We start from the raw sequence: 21,409 nt of genomic DNA on the forward strand, positions 1-21,409 counted from the left end.
ATAGAAGGGGGGAAAATTAGAATTTTAGCATGTTATCATAGAGAATCCATATTCTTCAGTAAAGAGTTTGATTTTGGTTGTAAGATCAATTTCTTATCTGGGAAATTGTTAGTTTCCTGACCTGACATATTCTTTGTTCGTATACTTCAGTTGATGGCAATGAAATGATTTCATATTTGTTTTCAACTTTTCTGGGCAGGATAAACTAATGGTTTATCAAACTGTTAGGAGGGGATCTGAATTGCTTGGAGTTGATGAAATTGAATGTTCATCTATTAAAAGAGAGAACTGAAATAGGGAATATGGAAGGTTTCAAGTGTAAGAATAAGGAATGGCACGTCTTTCCATGGAATTAAAGACTGCTTGATAAAGCTGCTGATAAAACTCAGCAATTTATGGAAAAAACTGCAGAAAAAGATTGATCAATAATTATCAAAGAGCTAGAACTATTCAATCTTATTGTCGTCTCCATCAATAAATGGGGAATTACTTGACTGGAATATCTGATATTCTTACATAACACAGACTATCCAATCTCAATAATCTTTCACAAAGAAACTCTTGTCCTCTGGTGCAAATGGAAACTTCACCAACCATGTTTCAGTTTTAAAAGAGCTCTTTCTTGTATTCTACTACATGAAAATTTCTTACAATATGTTCCAAACCATGTTTATGGGTTTGCACATAGCATATTTTCATAATCCTCTGTCAATTCAGCTGGAGCCTCATGCAACTGAAGCAACTGAATCTTTCTGCATTCTATTATCTGAAATATCACAGTATAAATTTATCAGTTATGACAAATGCCCTTTCCTTAATCCTTACTTTCACAAATTCATCACCGTTCAGAGTCTATCTGCAACGATATCAATTAATCATAATATGTAAGAATCAACTACTGCAATCCTAGAAATTTTGAAATTTTGTTTCTCTTATCATACTTAAATTATATTACAATAATGGCCAGCTTAGAATGTGTTATGGTCAAATATTATATATCTGTATTGTTTGATATTCAATCATCAAAAAGTATTTCCGATCATTAGTACTCATCTTCATCTCTTGATCCATTGAATCTTCTGATCACAGCAGCGACAGCACCAAGAAACAAAAAGAGTGCCAAGGTTTCGAATCCACCTCCAACAATGGCAACACTAGGACCTGGTGCAAAGAACGAAAATGGCGACCAGCCCCAGCCACCATAGAATGGCACACCAAAACCATACCCATATCCACCAACTAAAGGTGGAGCAACTGGTGGATTGACATATATATTGGTCCTATAAAAGATGCACCAAATTAGAGCAACACAAATACAGGTCATCTTACATCTAAAAGTGCTTAACACAGAGCTATATTGATTGAACTTTCTTAATGCTTGTCCCAGAAAGCAGATAATTCTAATTTCTATTCTATTAAGCATAAAAAAGAGAATATATATTTTCTGCAGGGTATCCTAGTTGTACTGCATGGGCTCAAGCAATAGATTAACAGTACTTGGAAGCTTTTCTTTAGCCTATAATCTTACTTGGGATTGTATTAACAAGATTCTCTATGGATCCACGATATTTTTAATTGCTATCAATTTTAATGATTTACCTGTTATCAAGTTTTTCACGCATAGCATGATACTCTAGTATAATAGTATGATACTCTAGTATCATCCTTGCATTCTTTTAAATGCAATATACCTTTGTCTCTTTTTATCATTGCATTTGCTGCAGCAAACCAGAAATTTTGCTATACAAGGATTTGCCCTCCCTCTCCCCCTCCTCCTTTTTTTTTTTTTTTTATTCCTTTTTTCCGTATAATTGGCTCTAAAGAACTCGAGATTTCACAGCCCCTAGAGACCACTCAAACACCTTTCATTGGTCTTTTGTTCTCATATTCTCTCAGTGTAGGATCTACATAATTTGTGTGATGAGGACATCATGGTGGATCTTGAAGCACCATAATTCAAAGGAGCCATAACAAGGTCAAGAGCCAAAGCTTTGCAAGCACTAATCATTGAGCAGGAAGCCCTAGCACAATCGGCCAACACTATAGGGAGTCAATTGGAGTGCTTCGCAATATTGCAACTACACATTCAAGGAGATCGTACCTCGACCAAGTTGGGAGGAAGCTATTTGGGAGCTTGCTGACTTGGCATGCCATGTGGATGGTGATGTGGCAGCTTAGATTAGGTGGCAGCACACTTGGATTATGTGGTGGCATGCTCACTTACCACTTTGGTTTAAGTCATTATCCATTGTACAAGTGATGAGTGTGGAATGTCTTTGTCCAACTTTTTGCATTTTTAGTAAAAGCTAAAGCTCTAAATCTGATTACAAGATAATGGCAGACTTTGGGAGAAGAAATGGCAGACATTGGGGCAAAAAATCTGATTTTGGAGGCCTTCCTTTTATAGTTAAGTCATTCAAACACTTAAGAAAAAGTGTTATGTATTAACCAGCCAAGCATGGACTATTAGGCATTTGCCATGCTTGGCCAAACAGCTATATAAACACTTTCATCTTCATTTTGTCATTTTTTTTAGATCAGATTTTATGTCTTTTGGAACTCCATTAGAGAGAGTTTGTAAGAGCTTAAGCTCAAATACTCTTAAGTGAGGTTATGTTCTTTGCTAAGTTCCACCTAGAACTTAGATTTATTACAAGTTTGTCACTTGTAATATCTTAGGCTTATACTTGAGAAACTCCAGCACAAGTTGCTTTTGTGTTTCAAGTACCATTGACATCTTGTAACCTATCCTTTCTATTTTCTAATGTTAATGAAAGTTTTCTTCATTCAAAGGGCTGTCTATTTGGTTGGAATTTGAGTTGTTTGTGAATGATTTGTTATGCTTGAGCTTGGTTGAGTGGACGATCCATCCTCCATGGCTGAATCAGATTGTGTTCTCCTGGAAGTATTCAGCCAAGGCATGTATCAGTGTGCCTGTCGTCGAAAGTTACATCTGTTTCTAAATTTCCAAGTTTTTCTTTCTATCAATTCAATCAAATAGACAATAGTGGGTACCCTAAACATAAGGCTTGAAAGAAAATAATCACTAAAATAATGCAATTAAAAACTTGTCTATATACCTCGAGTTGTTATTGATTCTAGGGGATGACCTAGGAGCTGATGACCTGAAAGCTTGACCACCAACTCTACCACCAGATTTAGCAGCTGATGCATCACCAACAGAACCAAGCGTAAGCACCCCAGCTGCTAGTGTCACTATTGCAAGCTTTGCCAATTGGTTTTCACTCTTTGTCCTGCCAAATTCAGATCCCCAGCAAACAATCTTTAGTCACAAAACAATCCCAAGTAAAAGAATCCAATAAACTGACATGATCAACCATAAAATTACCTGCAAGAATCATTATGGTCATCTTGCAAGTGCCTGCATGAGATGGTGGAGATTGCTAATCTTGTTTTCGGCTTTTGGGTTAACGGTGTGAGGGAGTTGATTAGGAAGCTTTGCTGGGATGGTGCTATGGACATGTTGGAATTCTTACCTTAGATTGAACTATGTTATGTTGTTTCTGTTTATGGTTTATTTGCAAAGCAGTGACAATGAGACTTCTCATTCTTGAGGTTCAGACTTCAGTTCTTAACTACGTTATGGGTTTATCCTTTTCGTGAGTGGGATTTCGCCACGTGGAGCAACCATAATGGTTGGAAAGTTTCAAGAATAGCAACATATCTCCTCCATCGAGTACGAAAATATCTATAGCATATATAAACGGGTGAATTACTTAAAAATCACTAGGGTTTATAACTATTTATTTATTCATTATTATATTTTTAATAATATTTAAATTAAACTTCATATATTAAACAATTTTCGTTGAAATTTTTATATTTTTAACTTTAATTAGATCTCTAAATAATGATCTAATAAGATAAAGATGATATTTAATTTAATTTATATTAAAAAGAACCCTTAAAATAAATAAGAAATAATAAGTAATTAGATATCATTTATTTATAATTTATTAATTTAAGTACTTATTTTGAAACTAACTTTTTTACTAAGTAAATAGTTATATTATTCTAATCTATTTATCTATAATATCTACAATGTAGGAATGAGGGGTGAATTTTTGACAGATAAAAATATTCTTATAAATTTATATAATTTAAAAAGCATAATTAATATAAATTTAATTTTTATTTTTATTTTAAAATTAAATTTTAACTACAATATAGAATTCTAAGTCAAAGAGGTGTCAATACAATATAAAAATTAATTATAAAATAGCTACAATGTCGAATTTTAATTCAAACAAGTTTCTTTAACCTATGTACATCTTAATATTTTTTTATACGAATGAGGGGTAAACTTTTGACAAATAAAAATATTCTTATAAATTTATTTAATTTACAAAACATAATTAATATAAATTTAATTTTTATTTTTATTTTAAAATTAAATTTTAACTACAAATTCTAAGTCAAACTCCGCCTAAGTAGTTTGTGCTTAGCCGGTCCCAAGCCCGGATGAAGGAGGAGGGTTGCGGTAGGTGACAACCAGCGTAAAAATTTCGTCACACCCTATGATATGGATTCAAATGATATAAACGTTGGGGCGTCCTCTACTAACGACGCGCTACATCGGAGTCTGTGTAGTGATAAATATGCAAGGTGTAGGGCGTTCACCGAAAGCGACGCCATGCCCGCGCCAGTGTGGTGTTAAGTGAGCAAGGGTTCCCACATCATGGACGGGTGTGGGTAAAGAAGTTAGTCCATAAGACAGATAATAGAACAAATAGTGGAACAGAACACAAGATAGACATAGAAAATAATAGAAGATATCATAGAAGGAGACCAATTAGGAAGGAGCAGGATAGGAGGAGGATCAGGGTTGGTACTTGGAATGTTGGATCACTTACAGGAAAATTAATGGAGCTTGTGGATACCTTGGAAAGGAGAAGGGTGAATATTGCTTGCATTCAGGAGACTAAATGGGTAGGAGAGAAAAGTAAGGAAGTGGGTAATTCAGGGTATAAATTGTGGTTTACCTGGAAAGGAGAGAAACAAGAACTGAGTGGGTATAATCATAGATGTGACATTGAAAGACGCAGAGTAAATGTGAAAAGAGTAGGAGATAGAATTATACTAGTAAAGCTAGTACTAGACGGAGAAACAATAAATATAGTTAGTGCTTATGCCCCACAAATAGGACTAGACAAAGGAGAGTAAACAAAGGTTTTGGGAAGATATGAATGATTTAATGCAAAGCATACCGAATGAAGAGAATATTTTCATTGGTGGAGATTTGAATGGACATGTAGGAAGTGATAGGCAAGGTTATGAGAATGTTCATGGAGGTTTTGGTTTTGGCAATGAAATGAGGAGGGAAAAGCATCCTGGATTTTGCTATGGCATACGACGTAATACTATCAAATACCTACTTTATTAATAGTTAGTCACATTTAGTGACTTTCAAAAGTGTTCAACATAGAAGCCAAATCGACTTCCTCTTAACCAGAAGACAAATAGAGCTCTATGCAAGGATTGCAAGGTCATTCCAGAGAGGCTTTAACAAGTCAACATAGGTTGGTGGTCTTGGATGTCAAGTTTAGGAACAATTCAAGTAAGGTCGGAAGAAATAGTGTAGCTCAAACAAAGTGGTGGGAGTTCAAAGGAGTAAAGCAAGTGAAGTTCAAAAATGAGCTTCTTGAGTCCAAGTATGGAAGCTAGATATGGAGGCCAATGATATGTGGATACAGATGGCATCAAAGATTAGAGAAGTAGCTAGAAAAGTACTTGGGGAGTCTAAAGGACATGGACCACCCTCAAAAGAGAGATGGTGGTGGAATGAGGAAGTACAAAAGGCAGAGAAGAGAAAAACCGAATGGTATAAGAAATTACCAAAATGTGATAATAATGAGGCATATGAACAAGACAAGATAGCAAAGAAAGAGGCAAAAAGGCGATTAGCCAAGCAAGAGCACGTGCCTTTGAAAAGTTATATGAGAAACTTGGAACTAAAGAAGGGAGAAAGATATTTATAGATTAGCAAGGAGTAGAGAAAGGAAATGTCAAGATCTCAATCAAGTTAGGTGCATTAAGGATAAAGAAGGAAAAGTGTTGGTGAAAGATGAGGACATTAAAGAAAGATGGAGAAATTATTTTAATGATCTCTTTAATAATAGTCAAAATGGAAATAGCGTGAATATAGATTATAGAACAATAGAAAAGAATGTAAATTATACTAGAAGGATTAGATCTTTAGAAGTAAAGGAAGCACTTAAGAGAATGAAAGTAGGTAAAGCCTGTGGACCCGATGAAATACCAATTGAAGTGTGGAAGTATTTGGGAGATATGGGAGTGGCATGGTTAACTAAATTATTTAATAAGATTCTAAACTCAAAGAAAATGCATGATGAATGGAGGAAGAGTATTTTAGTACCTATTTTTAAAAATAAGGGAGACATACAGAGTTGCTCAAACTATAGGGGAATTAAACTCATGAGCCATACTATGAAGTTGTGGGAGAGAGTTGTGGAGCATCGACTACGTCATGATACTTCTATCTCTCTCAATCAATTTGGTTTCATGCCTGGTCGTTCAACTATGGAAGCGATCTTTCTCATTAGAAGCTTGATGGAGAAATATAGAGATGGGAAGAAAGATCTACACATGGTTTTTATTGATTTGGAGAAGGCTTATGATAGTGTTCCAAGAGAGGTCTTATGGAATGCGTTAGAACAAAAGAGGGTATCTATTAGGTACATACAAGTATTGAAAGATATGTATGAAGGAGCAACTACTATTGTATGCACAGTGGGAGGGGACACAAGAGATTTTCCGATCTCAATTGGATTACACCAAGGATCAGCCATAAGCCCTTACCTTTTTACATTAGTTTTAGATGAACTGACGAAACATATACAAGAGAGTATTCCTTGGTGCATGATGTTTGCGGATGATATTGTTCTAATAGATGAGACACGAGAAGGAGTCAATAGGAAGCTAGAACTTTGGAGAAGTACTCTAGAGTCAAAGGGTTTTAAGTTAAGTAGAACGAAGACAGAATACATGCATTGCAAGTTCAGTGAAGGCCAAACTGGTGATAGGGAAGGAGTTAGTTTGAATGGAGTGGCACTGTCCCAAAGTAATCACTTTAAATATCTAGGCTCAGTCCTTCAAGTAGATGGGGGATGTGAGGAGGATGTTAGTCATAGGATTAAAGCCGGATGGTTGAAGTGGAGACGTGCCACGGGAGTCTTATGTGATCGTAAGATTCCCAATAAATTAAAAGGAAAATTTTACCGTACAGCCATACGACCGGCTATGCTATATGGTAGTGAGTGTTGGGCACTGAAAGAGTCGTATGCATCTAAGATAAGAGTTGCAGAGATGAGAATGTTAAGGTGGATGAGTGGTCATACTAGACTAGATAAAGTCCGTAATGAAAGTATTAGAGAAAAGGTAGGAGTGGTGCCAATTGAAGATAAGTTGAGAGAAGGGAGATTGAGGTGGTTTGGTCATGTGAAGCGTAGACATACGGAGGCTCCAGTTAGACAAGTAGAACACATTAGGCTAGAGGATAGAAAGAAAAAAAGGGGTAGACCTAAATTGACTTGGAGGAGAGTAGTACAGCATGACTTAGAAGCATTACACATTTCTGAGGATTTAACCCAAAATCGTTCAGAGTGGAAAAAGCGAATCCATATAGCCGATCCCAAATTTTTGGGATAAAGGCTTAGTTGAGTTGAGTTGAGTTGTACAAATTCTAAGTCAAATAGGTGTCAATAAATTATAAAAATTAATTATAAAATAGCTACAATGTAGAATTTTAATTCAAATAAGTTTTTTTTAACCTATGTACGTCTTAATATTTTTTTTATTGCGTATGTAAATCTTAATTATAAAAATACTGTTAAATTTTGATTTTTGATATTCCTATTTAGTTTTTTTTTATATTAACCTAAAATTTTTATTCGTAGATTCTTATACTAAAATACTTAAAATTTTAATACCAAAAAACTTGCAATTAGATAAGAAAATTTTTAAAACAAATTAAAATTCATAATAAAAACAATATTTTACATAGAATTCCCACCATTATAAATTTTCTAATAAAACATTAATTTATTCATAAATTAAATTAATTAAAATAATATAACATTTATTCAATAATAATAAATATGAATCATGATTGCTGTTAGTATGTATATGTATTATTACTAACATACTTCACAAATCTTCTATGTTGAATCACGATTTTAGATATGCATTATGAGGATATGTGTAACACCCTCACTTTATTTAGTCCATACATTTTACTGTTCCTGTGACCAATGTCTGTCCGGACAGCTAAAATGACTGGAACTATATGTAAACTAGAGTGAGGAGTCATAAATAATTGAAATAATGGTAAGGAAAAAATTTAGAAAAGTTTAAGCAATGAAATACAACAAAGTTAAATAAGCCGGTATCCCGGCGATGAGTGACCCAACAGGAAGCGACTGTAAAGATAGTTGTCGACCCTATAATCGTAGGGGAACTCTGCGAATTTATTTTTGGGACTCCAGAGAAGAGTCATTGAGGTTTCGATAGCATTAGAATGCCAAGAAAATACTTAGAAAAATTTTTAGATCGATACAGAAAATTTAAGTCTGTTAAGCAAAATGAAAGGCATTTTGGTCATTTCATCTTCAGAGATGATTTTTGGCCAACTTGTCCAGTTAAATAAATAATTTATATAACATAAAATATGAATAAATATTGCTAAAAATTTAATTAAAAATGAGTAGAAAAGAAAAGAAAAGAAAAGAAAATGAATAAAAATTAGAACTATGACATAAGATGATGTCATTAAAATGCCCTCCACCAATCACCATTCAACAACACAATTAAAATTCTTTAAAAAGGGAAAAATGAGTCAAATTAAGAAACCAATTTCTGATTTCTTCTTCCTCATCCAGTCGTGACCCTCTCTTCTCTCTCCCTCCATAAAAATTTTCTTTCATCTCTTCCATTTCCCATGAATTCTCATTACTAAACCCTAAGTATCTTTCATTAAAACTTGTCTACACCTCTTGGGAAAGTGTTTGGCTACTAAGAAAAGTCAAGAAAGTGAAGAAAAATTTAAGATTGGATGAGGGAAAATTCTGCTCACACAAGGGTTAGTGCTTAATCCTTCTTCTTTTCTTTAGATTTTGTGTTAGTCTCATGAATTATGCTAGGAAATTGAGAAATTGAACAAATTACTAAAAGAAAAAAGGAGATTAGAAACTGAAAATTTAGTTTCAAAACATTGCAAATCGGTTTCTAATTTCAATTGGAAACCGATTTGAAACCGAAATATTCGGCTTACAATTCACTGGTTTCTAAATAAATTAGAAACCGAATATGACATCCGTTTCTAATTTTGAAACTAATTTGAAATCAAAATTTCTGTTTCATAATTAGAAACAGAATTAATTCCGTTTCTAAATCTATTTCTAGTTAGAAACTGATTTGCTTCGGTTTCTAATAATCTAAAACAGATTTTTGTTTCAAATCAGTTTCTAACGTGTAAAATAAATAAGATAAAAATAAAACACTTTCTGAAACCGATATAAATTCGATTTCTAAATAGAAACGGAATTTTGTTTTAAATCTGTTTCTAAATATAGTAAAATATAAATTAAATTCCTTTTTATCTAAAGCTGAATGCTTTTTTTTTATTTATTTAATACATTATTACTTGTATTAAAGAATATATTATATTATTAATTTTAAATGCTCAACATCACAATATTTACGATATTAGGCTATCAAATATGAATAAATATTAATATAGATATCATAGTGAAAGGTTACAACAATAATGTATTGCATGGAAAAATGAATTATCATAAAAAAAAAAAAGCTAATCGTCATTAACAATGTTATCACCACCATCGATATCTCTAGCATCATCCTGATGAGTAGCATGCAAAGCTTGGGCTGTGGAATATGTCCAACGTCTGCTCACATTATTGGTCTCTCTCATCCATTGTAGTCAAACTATTCTTTAGAGTCGCAATAGTCGAGTGCAATTGTCGAATCTCTTCCTCCACTGCCTTCGACTAAGCTCATTGGGTTGCAGTACTAAATGATGCATGTGATGAGCCAGGATAGAAATCTGATGCATGGAGTTCCTAACAAAATCATTATAAAAACTCTCAATTGATCTCTTAACCTCCAAATAAAATACCACTTATGTATAGAGCAAATAACCATATGATACTTAAATACTGCTACTCCACTTGTAATAAGCCAAATGACAAAACTAAATAAATAGAACAGCCAAAAAAGGTATATAATATGAATATAATAATATTAAAACAATATAGCAACAAGTTTTGCCCACAAATGAAATCATTTGTGTGAAAAACTATACACACACACACACACACACACACACACACACACACACACACACACATATATATATATATATATATATATATATATATATAAAGTTCAGAAACTGAAATTCCTTAAAAGAATAGCCTGATTTTTCAAATCCTCAGGAATGAAATTCTACAAACTAATTCCTCATATGTACTCTTGCTGCAGTATGATCAGAGTTAGATTAGCAATTCCATCAAATTTTGGCCAAAAGGATCAGAAACTGTAAACCAATTTGATTATGTAAATACCTCTATATAATTTACCAATCTAAGCACACCAAAAAATGCAAATAAGTAAAATTTTATCCCAACACATAATTAATTAACTAAGGCTCTACCTGTAATCAACACATATCAAGTATGCAACTATGAGATACTATTAAATTCAAAAAGATTTATTTCAAAATTTCAGTAAATTGAAGAAATATTGGGTATGTAACCAAGGTCTTATCAAATCAGATATTGCTATAAACACATATTATCAAACCAAGTTAAGATCTAGTTGATCAATGAAGTTTGAATATGGCTACCATTCATTAGTAAAAAATATAGATGCATAATAAGCTTTAACTATGGAGCAAATTTGTTATCAGCGCCTCCAATCTGACCTTTAGCAAGTCCAGCATTCTCCTCGCACTCTCTTTTATGGCACTTTAGAACACATATGGCACATAGGCAATCAGGTTTATGGCGCCTTCTGCAAATTAGAACTAGCTATTTTATTTAAAGCAAAGAAAGATTATGATATAACATCTTGTGCAATCTAAGACAATGACTATTTTAACATGTGAGAACAAAGCAAAAGTAGGGTGCGGTGACAAATGGGCCACATGGAGTCTGTTTGATGTTATATTAGATTTTGTCCAAGTTTCTTAACACCAGTTAACCACTGGACTACACTGAATAAATTTCGCAACTATAAGATTTAAACTACATAGTATCTCATGGGACCAGTACAAAATTGAGCATAAAAACAACAATGGGATGGGAAAAAAAGAATGATAAAAAAATTGTCCTCTGCTAATTATATGACCATTCAACATTTTCTGCTGGATTTATGTACTGCCAATGTAGATTTACCAAATAAACTCGATGACACATCTAAAAGTTGGATATTCAGAATCCAAGAATTGCCATTTAATTTCAAGAATTCCCAAAATATGTCTAGAATAGCAGAGGAAAATTTATACCTTCTGGAGCCACAAATCGAGATAGATCTGCTAAGTGAACAAATGGGCATGATAAAAGCTAATATTCAGGTCTAGCGTCAAATGAGTTGCTAGTGTAGGAGGATGTTGCACTGATGTCACACCTTACCCCTCTGTAAGGCATAACATGATCCCGTAGAATACTTAATGAACTACCGAACTTCACCTACCGATAACTCATTAAGTACCCTACAAGGGATTTTAAAACAATTTTCTTACATTTTAGAAGTGGTGAGCATTTTAATGAGAATTAAAAACCATTTATTCAAAGTTTAAATTCTAGTAAAAATTTTTGTCCATTTTAATTTTGCCGCAAATTTTATAAAAATTTTGACAGAGTTCCGTTTGTATTTGGAGAAAACCGTTCTTCAAATACCTAAAAAAAAACACTTCCAAAAATTTTCCACAACTCCCATCCTCCAATAAATCTCAATCAACTCAATTCAAATCACTTCAAAGTAATTCCACAATCCAAATCAAAATTTATCATCTCAAAATATTTAACAACTCCATTCACAAGGCATAATATATGAAATTCACATGTACAGTTATTAATTTACAGAAGGAAATCCAAAAATAATATGATTACAATTTATTTACAACTACTCAACTTACATTGATACATACAACAATACTATATTTACATCAAAATTAACAACAAGGGTATAAAATAATACCCGTACAAAAAGATCAGTGGAGGCTTCAATTCAATAGCAGCTCACTCTACTGCTTTCTCCTTACTCTTGTCTGCGACAACAAAATAAGCTATCGTTGAGTATAAAATACTCAGTGGTGCACAATAAAAATTTAAAATGCAATACATAAATCGTTCATTGATGAAACACAATTTGAATACTTCTCAATCACATTTCACAAATATCAAAGCTCATAATAATACCATTTAGTCAAATAATTTATTAAACACAGTGTTGCCAAAATCTTATACACTTAAGCCATGACACAAAATTTCCGATCAATGCCGTGTTGTACACCATGACAAAGCAATCTACAACCCCCATTAATCGAAATCAATGAGGGAGGTGGCTAGCTAGCTAATGAGTACTCATCCGATCTCAACCTCAACTGGCAAGCCAGAGAGGGAGGAAAATAAACGATCTCAACCCCATAAATGGAGGAGGAATAATGTGATACTGTCATGCTATGTGTGAACATAAAATCAATTCAAAATAATTTATTCAAATAATTTATTGGAAATCTGGTAAATTTTCAAAGTCATATTCACAATCATAAATGGCAACACAATTCGTAATTAACTCAAGAAAAATCAAATTTTCAAGAATCATATATTTAAACAACAATTACTGTGCACAGACCTGACGTGAGTCACCTCTAGGCCTTGACTCAGTCTCTCAGAGCTTCCAAGTCTTTTTCAGCTGAAACACATAATTTCATAATGTTTCAGTACCATAACTTAGCATAAATCCAAAAATAAATTTCACTTCATTTTTACCTAGCTTTAATGTGCTAATTTCGACGTTCTCGAAGTTTTTGTGTTTCGGGTTACTATTCACTACACTATTCAAGTCAAATTGTTGACTTTTTAAGGCTTAATAGGTATGGGAACTCCAACTTCACCCACATACCACATTTTGGTCATTAAATTTGTTGGTTTTGATCATTTTTTCAAAGCTTAAGTCCTTTTGGCAAAATTGTCAAATTTTCAGTTTTGGTGTCCTAATTGCACTGTTCCATTGGTCAATCTACTGTTGGAATTTGACAAAACTTCCTTCATAGAAAATGTTTCTTATTGTCTTAAGTTTATTCTCATTTTTAGATCACCCCAATTGGAGTTTTGTAGCTCAAGTTATGGCCATTTGAACCAGGACTGTCGGGTTAGACACAACCCAGATTTTCTGGGCAAATTTTGGTGCTGGCAGTTTTGGGTCACCAAATTGGGGTGGCCAAATGGCTTGGTTGCTGGCAGAATTTGTCCTTGTGTTCTTCATGAAAATTTTAGATCTATATCTCATCTAACCACTGGTAAAATTTCAGGTCATTTGGACCTACCTAGCTCGAGTTATGACTAAATGAACAAATACTGTTCATTTGGTCAGTTTGTGCAAGGCAGCCTGCACTTTTTCAACTTTGGTCAATTTGTTCACTAGGTTTTGGTCACTTTTTGGGCATGGTTCCTAAATGAAAATTATGTCATTTTATGTCTATTTTTATCCCCAATTGGTCCTATATCAATTGGACTTGTAAAATTTTATTTTTGGTCCTTCAAAGCTGACTTGGTCATGCTGCCAGCAGCATGACCACACTCCCTCCAAATTTAGCTTTCACTCCAACCATTCCAACATAACTCATTTGGTCACAATTGACCATTTTTAACTTCACAATAGGTCAAACATATCATTTGCCCATTTCTCCAAATTTTTGCCTCAAAACCCTAGGTCTCCAAACCCTAATCACACTAAATTGTTGCATTTAATCACATTTAAGCATTTCAATCTTACTACCACTTTCATACAAGCTTACTAACACATTTAATTCATTCAAAACACATCATACTCTCATACATCCAAGGCTGGCCGAAATTTCAGTAATGGTCCTCACACATATTTTTATTTCATTTCTTTAGTTTCTAGTTAATTAGGCTATAAACACAACTAATTCAACAAAAGAAATCAAATTTAATCTACTAACATTAGTGCATAATTTCTTTCCTTCAAACTTCTTCCTTTCTTCTTTTTTTTTTTTTTGTTGTCAATAGTTTTACCAAGCTTCAACAACCAAGTTTAATGAAGTGATTTGTGAAATTTATGGCTAGTTTTGGGGTTTAAGAAGCTTGAAAGTAAGCTTCTATGGAGGTGTTTTAATGGAGAGGGAGAGAAAGAGTGAGGCGACAAGAATGGGAAGAAAGAAGACAACTTTATTTTTTTTTCTTTTCTTTTCTTTTATCTATTTAGCTTATGGAAGACCCCAAAAAATCAATTTAATTAATTTATTAATTATAACTTTTATGACATCATGCATAATGTCATGCATGATGTCATCTCCCTACACTTTTTCTTTTTCTTTTCTTTTTTTTTATTTATTTTTCTATTGGTTCTTTAATTTAATTATCGACTCCAAAATTTTCTTTTCTTCGATTTTATTTGACAGTTAGGCCAGGAGTAAGCTCTTGGGGTCAATTGACCAAATTGCCCCTCACTGGTTCAACCCGGTTTGCCAATAATTCAATATTTCTTCCGGCTCCCTGACCTAATTATTTGACTGTCTTAACAGTTCTTTTTCATGATTTTCTCTTTTACACTGTGTTTATAATGGTCCTAAGGACCGCAGCGTCACATTTACGGTTCGAAATTTGAGTTTAAAATGACTTCACAGTTGTTCCCGAGAAGGTCACCCATCACTGTGACTCTCGGCTCGTTTAACCTCTTATGTTCTGTTTTTCTTATTTATACTTAACTAATTGAACATTACTAATTATTTTTGTTTATGGCTTCTCTAATTGACTTAAGTGTGGTTCTAATCTCCTTAATTGTCCGGACCGATACCGATTACCGGAACAGTGAAATTTACCAGGCTATGCAAACGGGGGTGTTACAATTCTCCCCCCCCTTAAAATAAATTTCGTCTTGAAATTTTACCTGGTACTAATCTCTAAATAGCTGTGGGTGTTGTCTCCTCATGTCCTCTTCTCATTCCCAAGTAGCCTCCTGGCCCGAATGATGGTTCCACAGCACTTTTACCAATGGTATCTGCTTGTTTCGTAGCTGCTTCACCTCATAAGCCAGAATCTTTATGGGTTCTTCCTCATATGTGAGGTCTGGATTTACTTCAATTTCTTCTACTGGTAGTACATGAGATGGGTCTGATCGATACCTCCTCAACATAGACACATGGAAGATATTATGTATCTTCTCCAACTCTGGAGGTAGTGCCAATCGATATGCCAAAGGACCCACTCTTTCTAGAACCTCATATGGCCCGATAAAACGAGGACTTATTTTCCCCTTTCTGCCGAATCTCATAATTCTTTTCCAAGGAGAAACCTTGAGAAAAACTTTCTCACCCACTGCATACTCAATATCTCTTCTTTTCAAATCAATGTAGGACTTCTGACGGTCTGATGCAGCTTTAAGTCGATCTTTGATCACCCTAATTTTCTCTTCAGTCTGTTGAACAATTTCGGGTCCAATCATTTTTCTTTCACCCACGTCATCCCAACACAACGGGGTTCTACATTTTCTGCCATACAAAGCTTCATATGGAGGCATCCCAATGCTTGATTGGTAGCTGTTGTTGTAAGCAAACTCAATCAAAGGCAAGTGTGTATCCCAACTACCCTCAAACTCAATCACACAAGCCCGTAGCATGTCCTCCAAGATCTGAATTACCCTCTCAGACTGGCCATCTGTCTGTGGGTGGAATGCAGTACTGAAGTTCAATTTAGTTCCTAGGGCTCTCTGAAGACTACCCCAGAATCTAGAAGTGAACCTAGGATCTCTGTCTGATACAATGGATACTGGCACTCCATGAAGTCTCACAATCTCATCAATGTACAACCCGCCAACTGGCCCAAATCGTAGTCCATTCGAATTGGCAGAAAATGAGCAGACTTAGTCAGTTTATCGACAATGGCCCATACTGCATCATGACTCTTCTGTGTCTTTGGAAGTCCCATTACAAAATCCATTGTTATTCTCTCCCATTTCCATTCTGGCACTGGTAGTGGATGTAACAACCCAGTTGGTACTTGATGCTCTGCCTTTACTTGCTGACAAGTCAGGCATTTGGATACAAACTCTGCCATATCTCTTTTCATACCCATCCACCAGTAATGCTCCTTTAGCCCTCTATACATTTTTGTACCACCAGGGTGCATGGCAAAAGGAGACTCATGTGCTTCTTTCAAAATAATCTGCCTCAAATCAACATCATTAGGAACACACATTCTGCCCTGGTGTAGCAGTAAACTATCATCTCTGATTGAGAATTCTGGTTTCTTGCCCTGCCGGACTTCTTCCAACAGCTTCTGATACCTTTCATCATTCTGAGCAGCCATTCTGATTTGATCAATCAACACTGGCTGTACATGCCATGCAACTGCTGTCTGCCCCTCATCATTAATCTCTAAACTAGCATGTAATGATCTTAACTCATGTACCAAAGACAAAGGAGTAACCTATAGACTTGCCATAGTCTTGCGACTTAGGGCGTCAGCCACAACATTAGCTTTCCCTGGTTGATAGTCTATTAGACAATCATAGTCTTTTATCAACTCTAACCATCTCCTCTGTCTCAAATTCAACTCTTTCTGGGTGCCCAAATACTTCAAACTCTTATGATCTGTGTAGATGTAACACTTCTCCCCATACAAATAATGTCTCCAGATCTTAAGAGCAAACACAATGGCTGCAAGCTCCAAATCATGTGTCGGATAGTTCCTCTCATGCAGTTTCAGCTGACGTGATGCATAGGCAATGACATTTCGATCTTACATCAACACACAACCTAACCCATTGTGAGAAGCATCGCTGTAAACTATATATTCTTTACCCGGTGTAGGTAAAGTCAGGACTGGAGCCTCTGTCAAACATCTTTTCAATTCATCAAAACTTTGCTGGCATTTGTCCGTCCACTGAAATTTCACATCTTTTCTAAGCAGCTTGGTCAATAGAGATGCCAACATGGAGAATCCCTTCACAAATCAACGGTAGTATCCAGCTAACCCCAGAAAACTGCGAATCTCTGTGACATTTCTGGGTGGCTTCCAATTAAGGACAGCTTCTATCTTGCTAGGATCTACCTTAATACCCTCTGCTGATACTATGTGCCCCAAAAATGATATCTCCTTCAGCCAAAATTCACATTTCGACAATTTGGCGTATAATAGTTTCTCCCTCAAAGTCTGTAGTACAATCCGCAGATGTCTATCATGCTCTTCTGCATTCCTCGAATAGACCAATATATCATCGATAAATACCACAACAAACTGGTCGAGGTATGGTCTGAAGATAGTGTTCATCAGATCCATAAAAGCAGCCAGAGCATTATTTAACCCGAATGGCATGACCAAGAACTCATAATGGCCATAGAGGGTCCTGAAGGTAGTTTTAGAAATACTCTGCTCTTGTACTCTCAACTGATAATAACCTGATCTCAGGTCAATTTTGGAGAACACAGTTGCACCCCTCAACTGATCAAACAAATCATCAATACGGGGCAATGGGTATCTGTTCTTTATTGTTACCTTATTCAACTGCCGATAGTCAATGCATAACCGGAGAGTGCCATCTTTCTTCTTTACAAACAACACTGGCGCTCCCCAAGGTGACACACTAGGGCGGATAAAGCCCTTGTCAAGCAATTCTTGTAATTGCACTTTCAACTCCTTCAATTCTGCAGGTGCCATTCTGTATGGTGTTATGGAGATTGGGTCTACACCAGGCATAACATCAATTTCAAACTGCACTTCTCTTTCTGGAGGTAATCCTGGCAATTCATCAGGAAATACATCCGAAAAGTCACATACAGTAGGAATGTCCCTCAGTGCTGGACTCACCACTTGGGTGTCTATCACATGAGCCAAGTACGCCTCACACCCTTTCCTAATCATTTTTCTGGCCAGTGTAGCTGAAATGATGTTTGAAGGCAAGTATTACTACATCACCATACTGAGGAAGACCAAAAGTGACTATCTTCAGTCTACAGTCAATCATGGCGTGATGCCCGGCTAACCAATCCATGCCCAAGATAATGTCATAATCTCTGAAGGGCATTTTAATTAAATCAGATAGAAAAGTGTGTCCTTGGATCACCAAAGGACAGTCCCTATATAGCCTATTTACCCTGACCTCTTGGCCTAATGGACTAGTTACTAGCACATCATAGTCCATTGGTACACACTGAATAGCAGTAGAACACATCACACTAGCACTAACATACGAATGTGTGGAGCCAGGATCAAATAACACTTGTACATCTTGGTCAAGGATGGAAAAATTACCAGCTACAACGTCTGATGTTTCAGCCTCCTCCCTCTGACGCATGGTATACACTCTGACTGGTGCGCCACTGGGTACTGGCTGGTTAATAATGCTTTGACTTCCAGGAGTGTTACCAGGACCCCTACCTCTGCCTCTACCTCTAGCAGCTGACTGTGACCCTCTAGGTGCAGAGACTTGGGCTGATCTGTCACACCCTACCCTTCTGTAAGGCATAACATGATGCCGTAGTATACCTAATGAATTACCAACTCCGTCTACTGATAACCCATTAAATACACTACAAGGGATTTTAAAAACTTTTCTTACTTCTTTTACAGTGGTGAGCACTATTTACAGGTGTTAAAAACCTTTTTGAACTGAAGTAATAGAACTAACACATTTGAATTATTTGGAATTTCTGTAAAAATTTTGGCAGAGTGCCATCTTTATTTTGGATAAAACAGTTCTTCAAACAACCTATAAAAAAGCACTTCAATATTTTTTTTTCAAATCTCAACTCCAACATATTTCTCAACTCAAATCCACAGTGATTTTTCAAAGTCTGAGATACAAGAAATATAATACAATTTTTACAAGCCAAAATAACTCATAATTATTTTACAACTTCAAGGTACAATTTGAATTTATAACTGCTCAAAATCAAAAACAATATGTACATACAGTGAACATCCATTACAATACAAAATGCAAAATGTGGTATACTCATTATACTCGAAAATCTCTCGCTGGAGAAACTAGCAGCCTAGTCTGCTGCCCTGTCTGTCTGTCTACCTGCGACAGCAATAAAAAGCTATCGCTGAGACAATGTCTCAGTGGTGCACAACATTAATCAAATACAACTTAAATCACAATTCATAAATCATTTAAATGATGGATATGTAAAATCATAGTTAAATTCAAGACAATGAGTGTCAGAAGGAATTTAACACAATATCACAATGATTCTCAGAGATCAAAACATAGTTAACTTCAAAAGACAGTAAATGTCAATAAGGATTTAACTCCATTTCACAATCTCATAATACAAATCAATAAATCACACACAGCTTAATCATGTTCCAAAGTTCAATTCGTCCCAAAAGCCGATGGCTAATGAGGTATTAAATTCATCCCAAAAGTCGATGACTAATGAGGAATAACATAGCTAGCTAGCAAAAATATGAGTACTCATCCAATTCGTCCTCAACAGGCACACACCTCAACACTTCAGCCAGAGAGAGAATTCAATTCGTCCCACTAGACAAGCTAGTGAGGAATACAATCAATATACATGATAGCTGTGGTTTCAAACCATTTCCAATGCTTTTCAATCAATAAGTATCCATCAATATCATTCAAACAATTTTACACAGTTTCAAACCATTTACAATGCTTTTCAAGCAATAAATATCCATTCAAACACATTTCCACAATTTAAAACAATAATGTACAAATAGTCATAATTCATTTCAATTGAAAAATTCAAAAGAAATAGTTGTTGTGCACAAACCTCTGATAATTGTCTCTTGGTCTGGACTCATTGTTTCCTTCCCTTTCCCTGAGTCTTTACTAACTGAGAAACACAATTTAAAGTGTTTCAGTACTAAATTAAACTGTCTCTATCGATAATGCTTGATAAGTAATTCACTGAAAGCTATTATTTGCTTAATTACCTAATATATCGACCCTCGATGCGTTCTAGGTAAATTAGGTTTTAGTGTTACTAATATGTCACATTCGATAGTCTTTTAGGGTTGGTACATGTTATCAATTTCATTTCCTTGTTTAGTGCATTTTATTGCAACTTGCTGGATTCCGGGATACTAGTTTGACCTAGCCGGACAACCTAGTTCCCTCAGTTTTTGGGTTTCGGTCAAAACTACAAACTTGTAGATCTATGTCTTACGGAATGCGGGGCAAAATTTTAGGTCATTCTGAGTTATGTAGACCAATTTATGGTCATTTTACTATTACTGGTCAAATGGCATCAAATTTGGTCATTTTAGGTCAATTTTGGTCAACTTTGGTTCGGCCAGTTTTTGGACCCGAACTTGTGCAAGCTGTTTGACTTGCTTATGGTCATTTCTGGGCTTTGGTGTCTTCATAAGACTTGTAGATATGGGCCTTAACTATTCATGGTTAAAATTTAGGTCAATTGGACCTGTTTTGAGTGAGTTATGGCCTAAATACTAACAGCTGCCCAAATGGTAAGTTTTCAGGCCTCACTTGCACTTAATCTGGATTTGGTCATTTTTCAAGCTACCTTGCAAGCAGAATTTTGGTATGCTTCCTTCATGAAAGTTGGCACATTTTGTGCCTAGTTTCACCTCCAATTGGTCTCATACCAATTGGAGCCACACACTTAAAGTTATATACTAAAATGCATACTGTCCTTAAATACATTGCTTAACATCTATCAATTGCACATTTACTTGCTATAAATCCACTTCTCTTACCAATTCTGATTTGGTACATTACCAAAACCATTTATCACTTCACAATAAAGTCACTTTGGGCAGAATACAATATCCTCAATACACCAAATGAAACACTAATTCACAAAGTCTAAATACAACAATATGTACACATAAACACTCTTAATTATTACATACAATTTCCACAACCAATTTGTATACACATTCATCAATCCTCAATGTCACAATTCACCCAATATCTTCATGAATTTAAACATTCATCAAGAAGTCCCAAGGCTGTTGAAATGCTCCCCATTGCCAAAGTTTCCCATGATTTCGACAACTTCCATTTCAAGTGCACAATCACCATATACATGTGGGATTAACTTACTAGGACATTAAATCACCCTACTCAACATGAATTCCCATCAAATATATGCATGAATATTTCATTAAAT

The 21,409-nt window shown here is 35.1% G+C and overlaps 1 protein-coding gene across 1 annotated transcript; it reads right to left on the reverse strand.

The window, feature by feature from the left end:
* Positions 1-776: 776 nt before the first annotated feature.
* LOC131171870 (uncharacterized) lies at positions 777-3,559 on the reverse strand. Its single transcript, XM_058131971.1, has 3 exons — positions 3,350-3,559; positions 3,081-3,254; positions 777-1,280 (listed from the first exon to the last, which is right to left on the reverse strand). Exons 1-3 carry the CDS (start codon positions 3,481-3,483, stop codon positions 1,043-1,045), a joined length of 546 nt encoding a protein of 181 aa, XP_057987954.1. The 5' UTR covers positions 3,484-3,559; the 3' UTR covers positions 777-1,042.
* Positions 3,560-21,409: the final 17,850 nt, after the last annotated feature.

Source organism: Hevea brasiliensis, chromosome 13 (genome assembly GCF_030052815.1).
Source record: "Hevea brasiliensis isolate MT/VB/25A 57/8 chromosome 13, ASM3005281v1, whole genome shotgun sequence".
Taxonomy (NCBI): domain Eukaryota; kingdom Viridiplantae; phylum Streptophyta; class Magnoliopsida; order Malpighiales; family Euphorbiaceae; genus Hevea; species Hevea brasiliensis.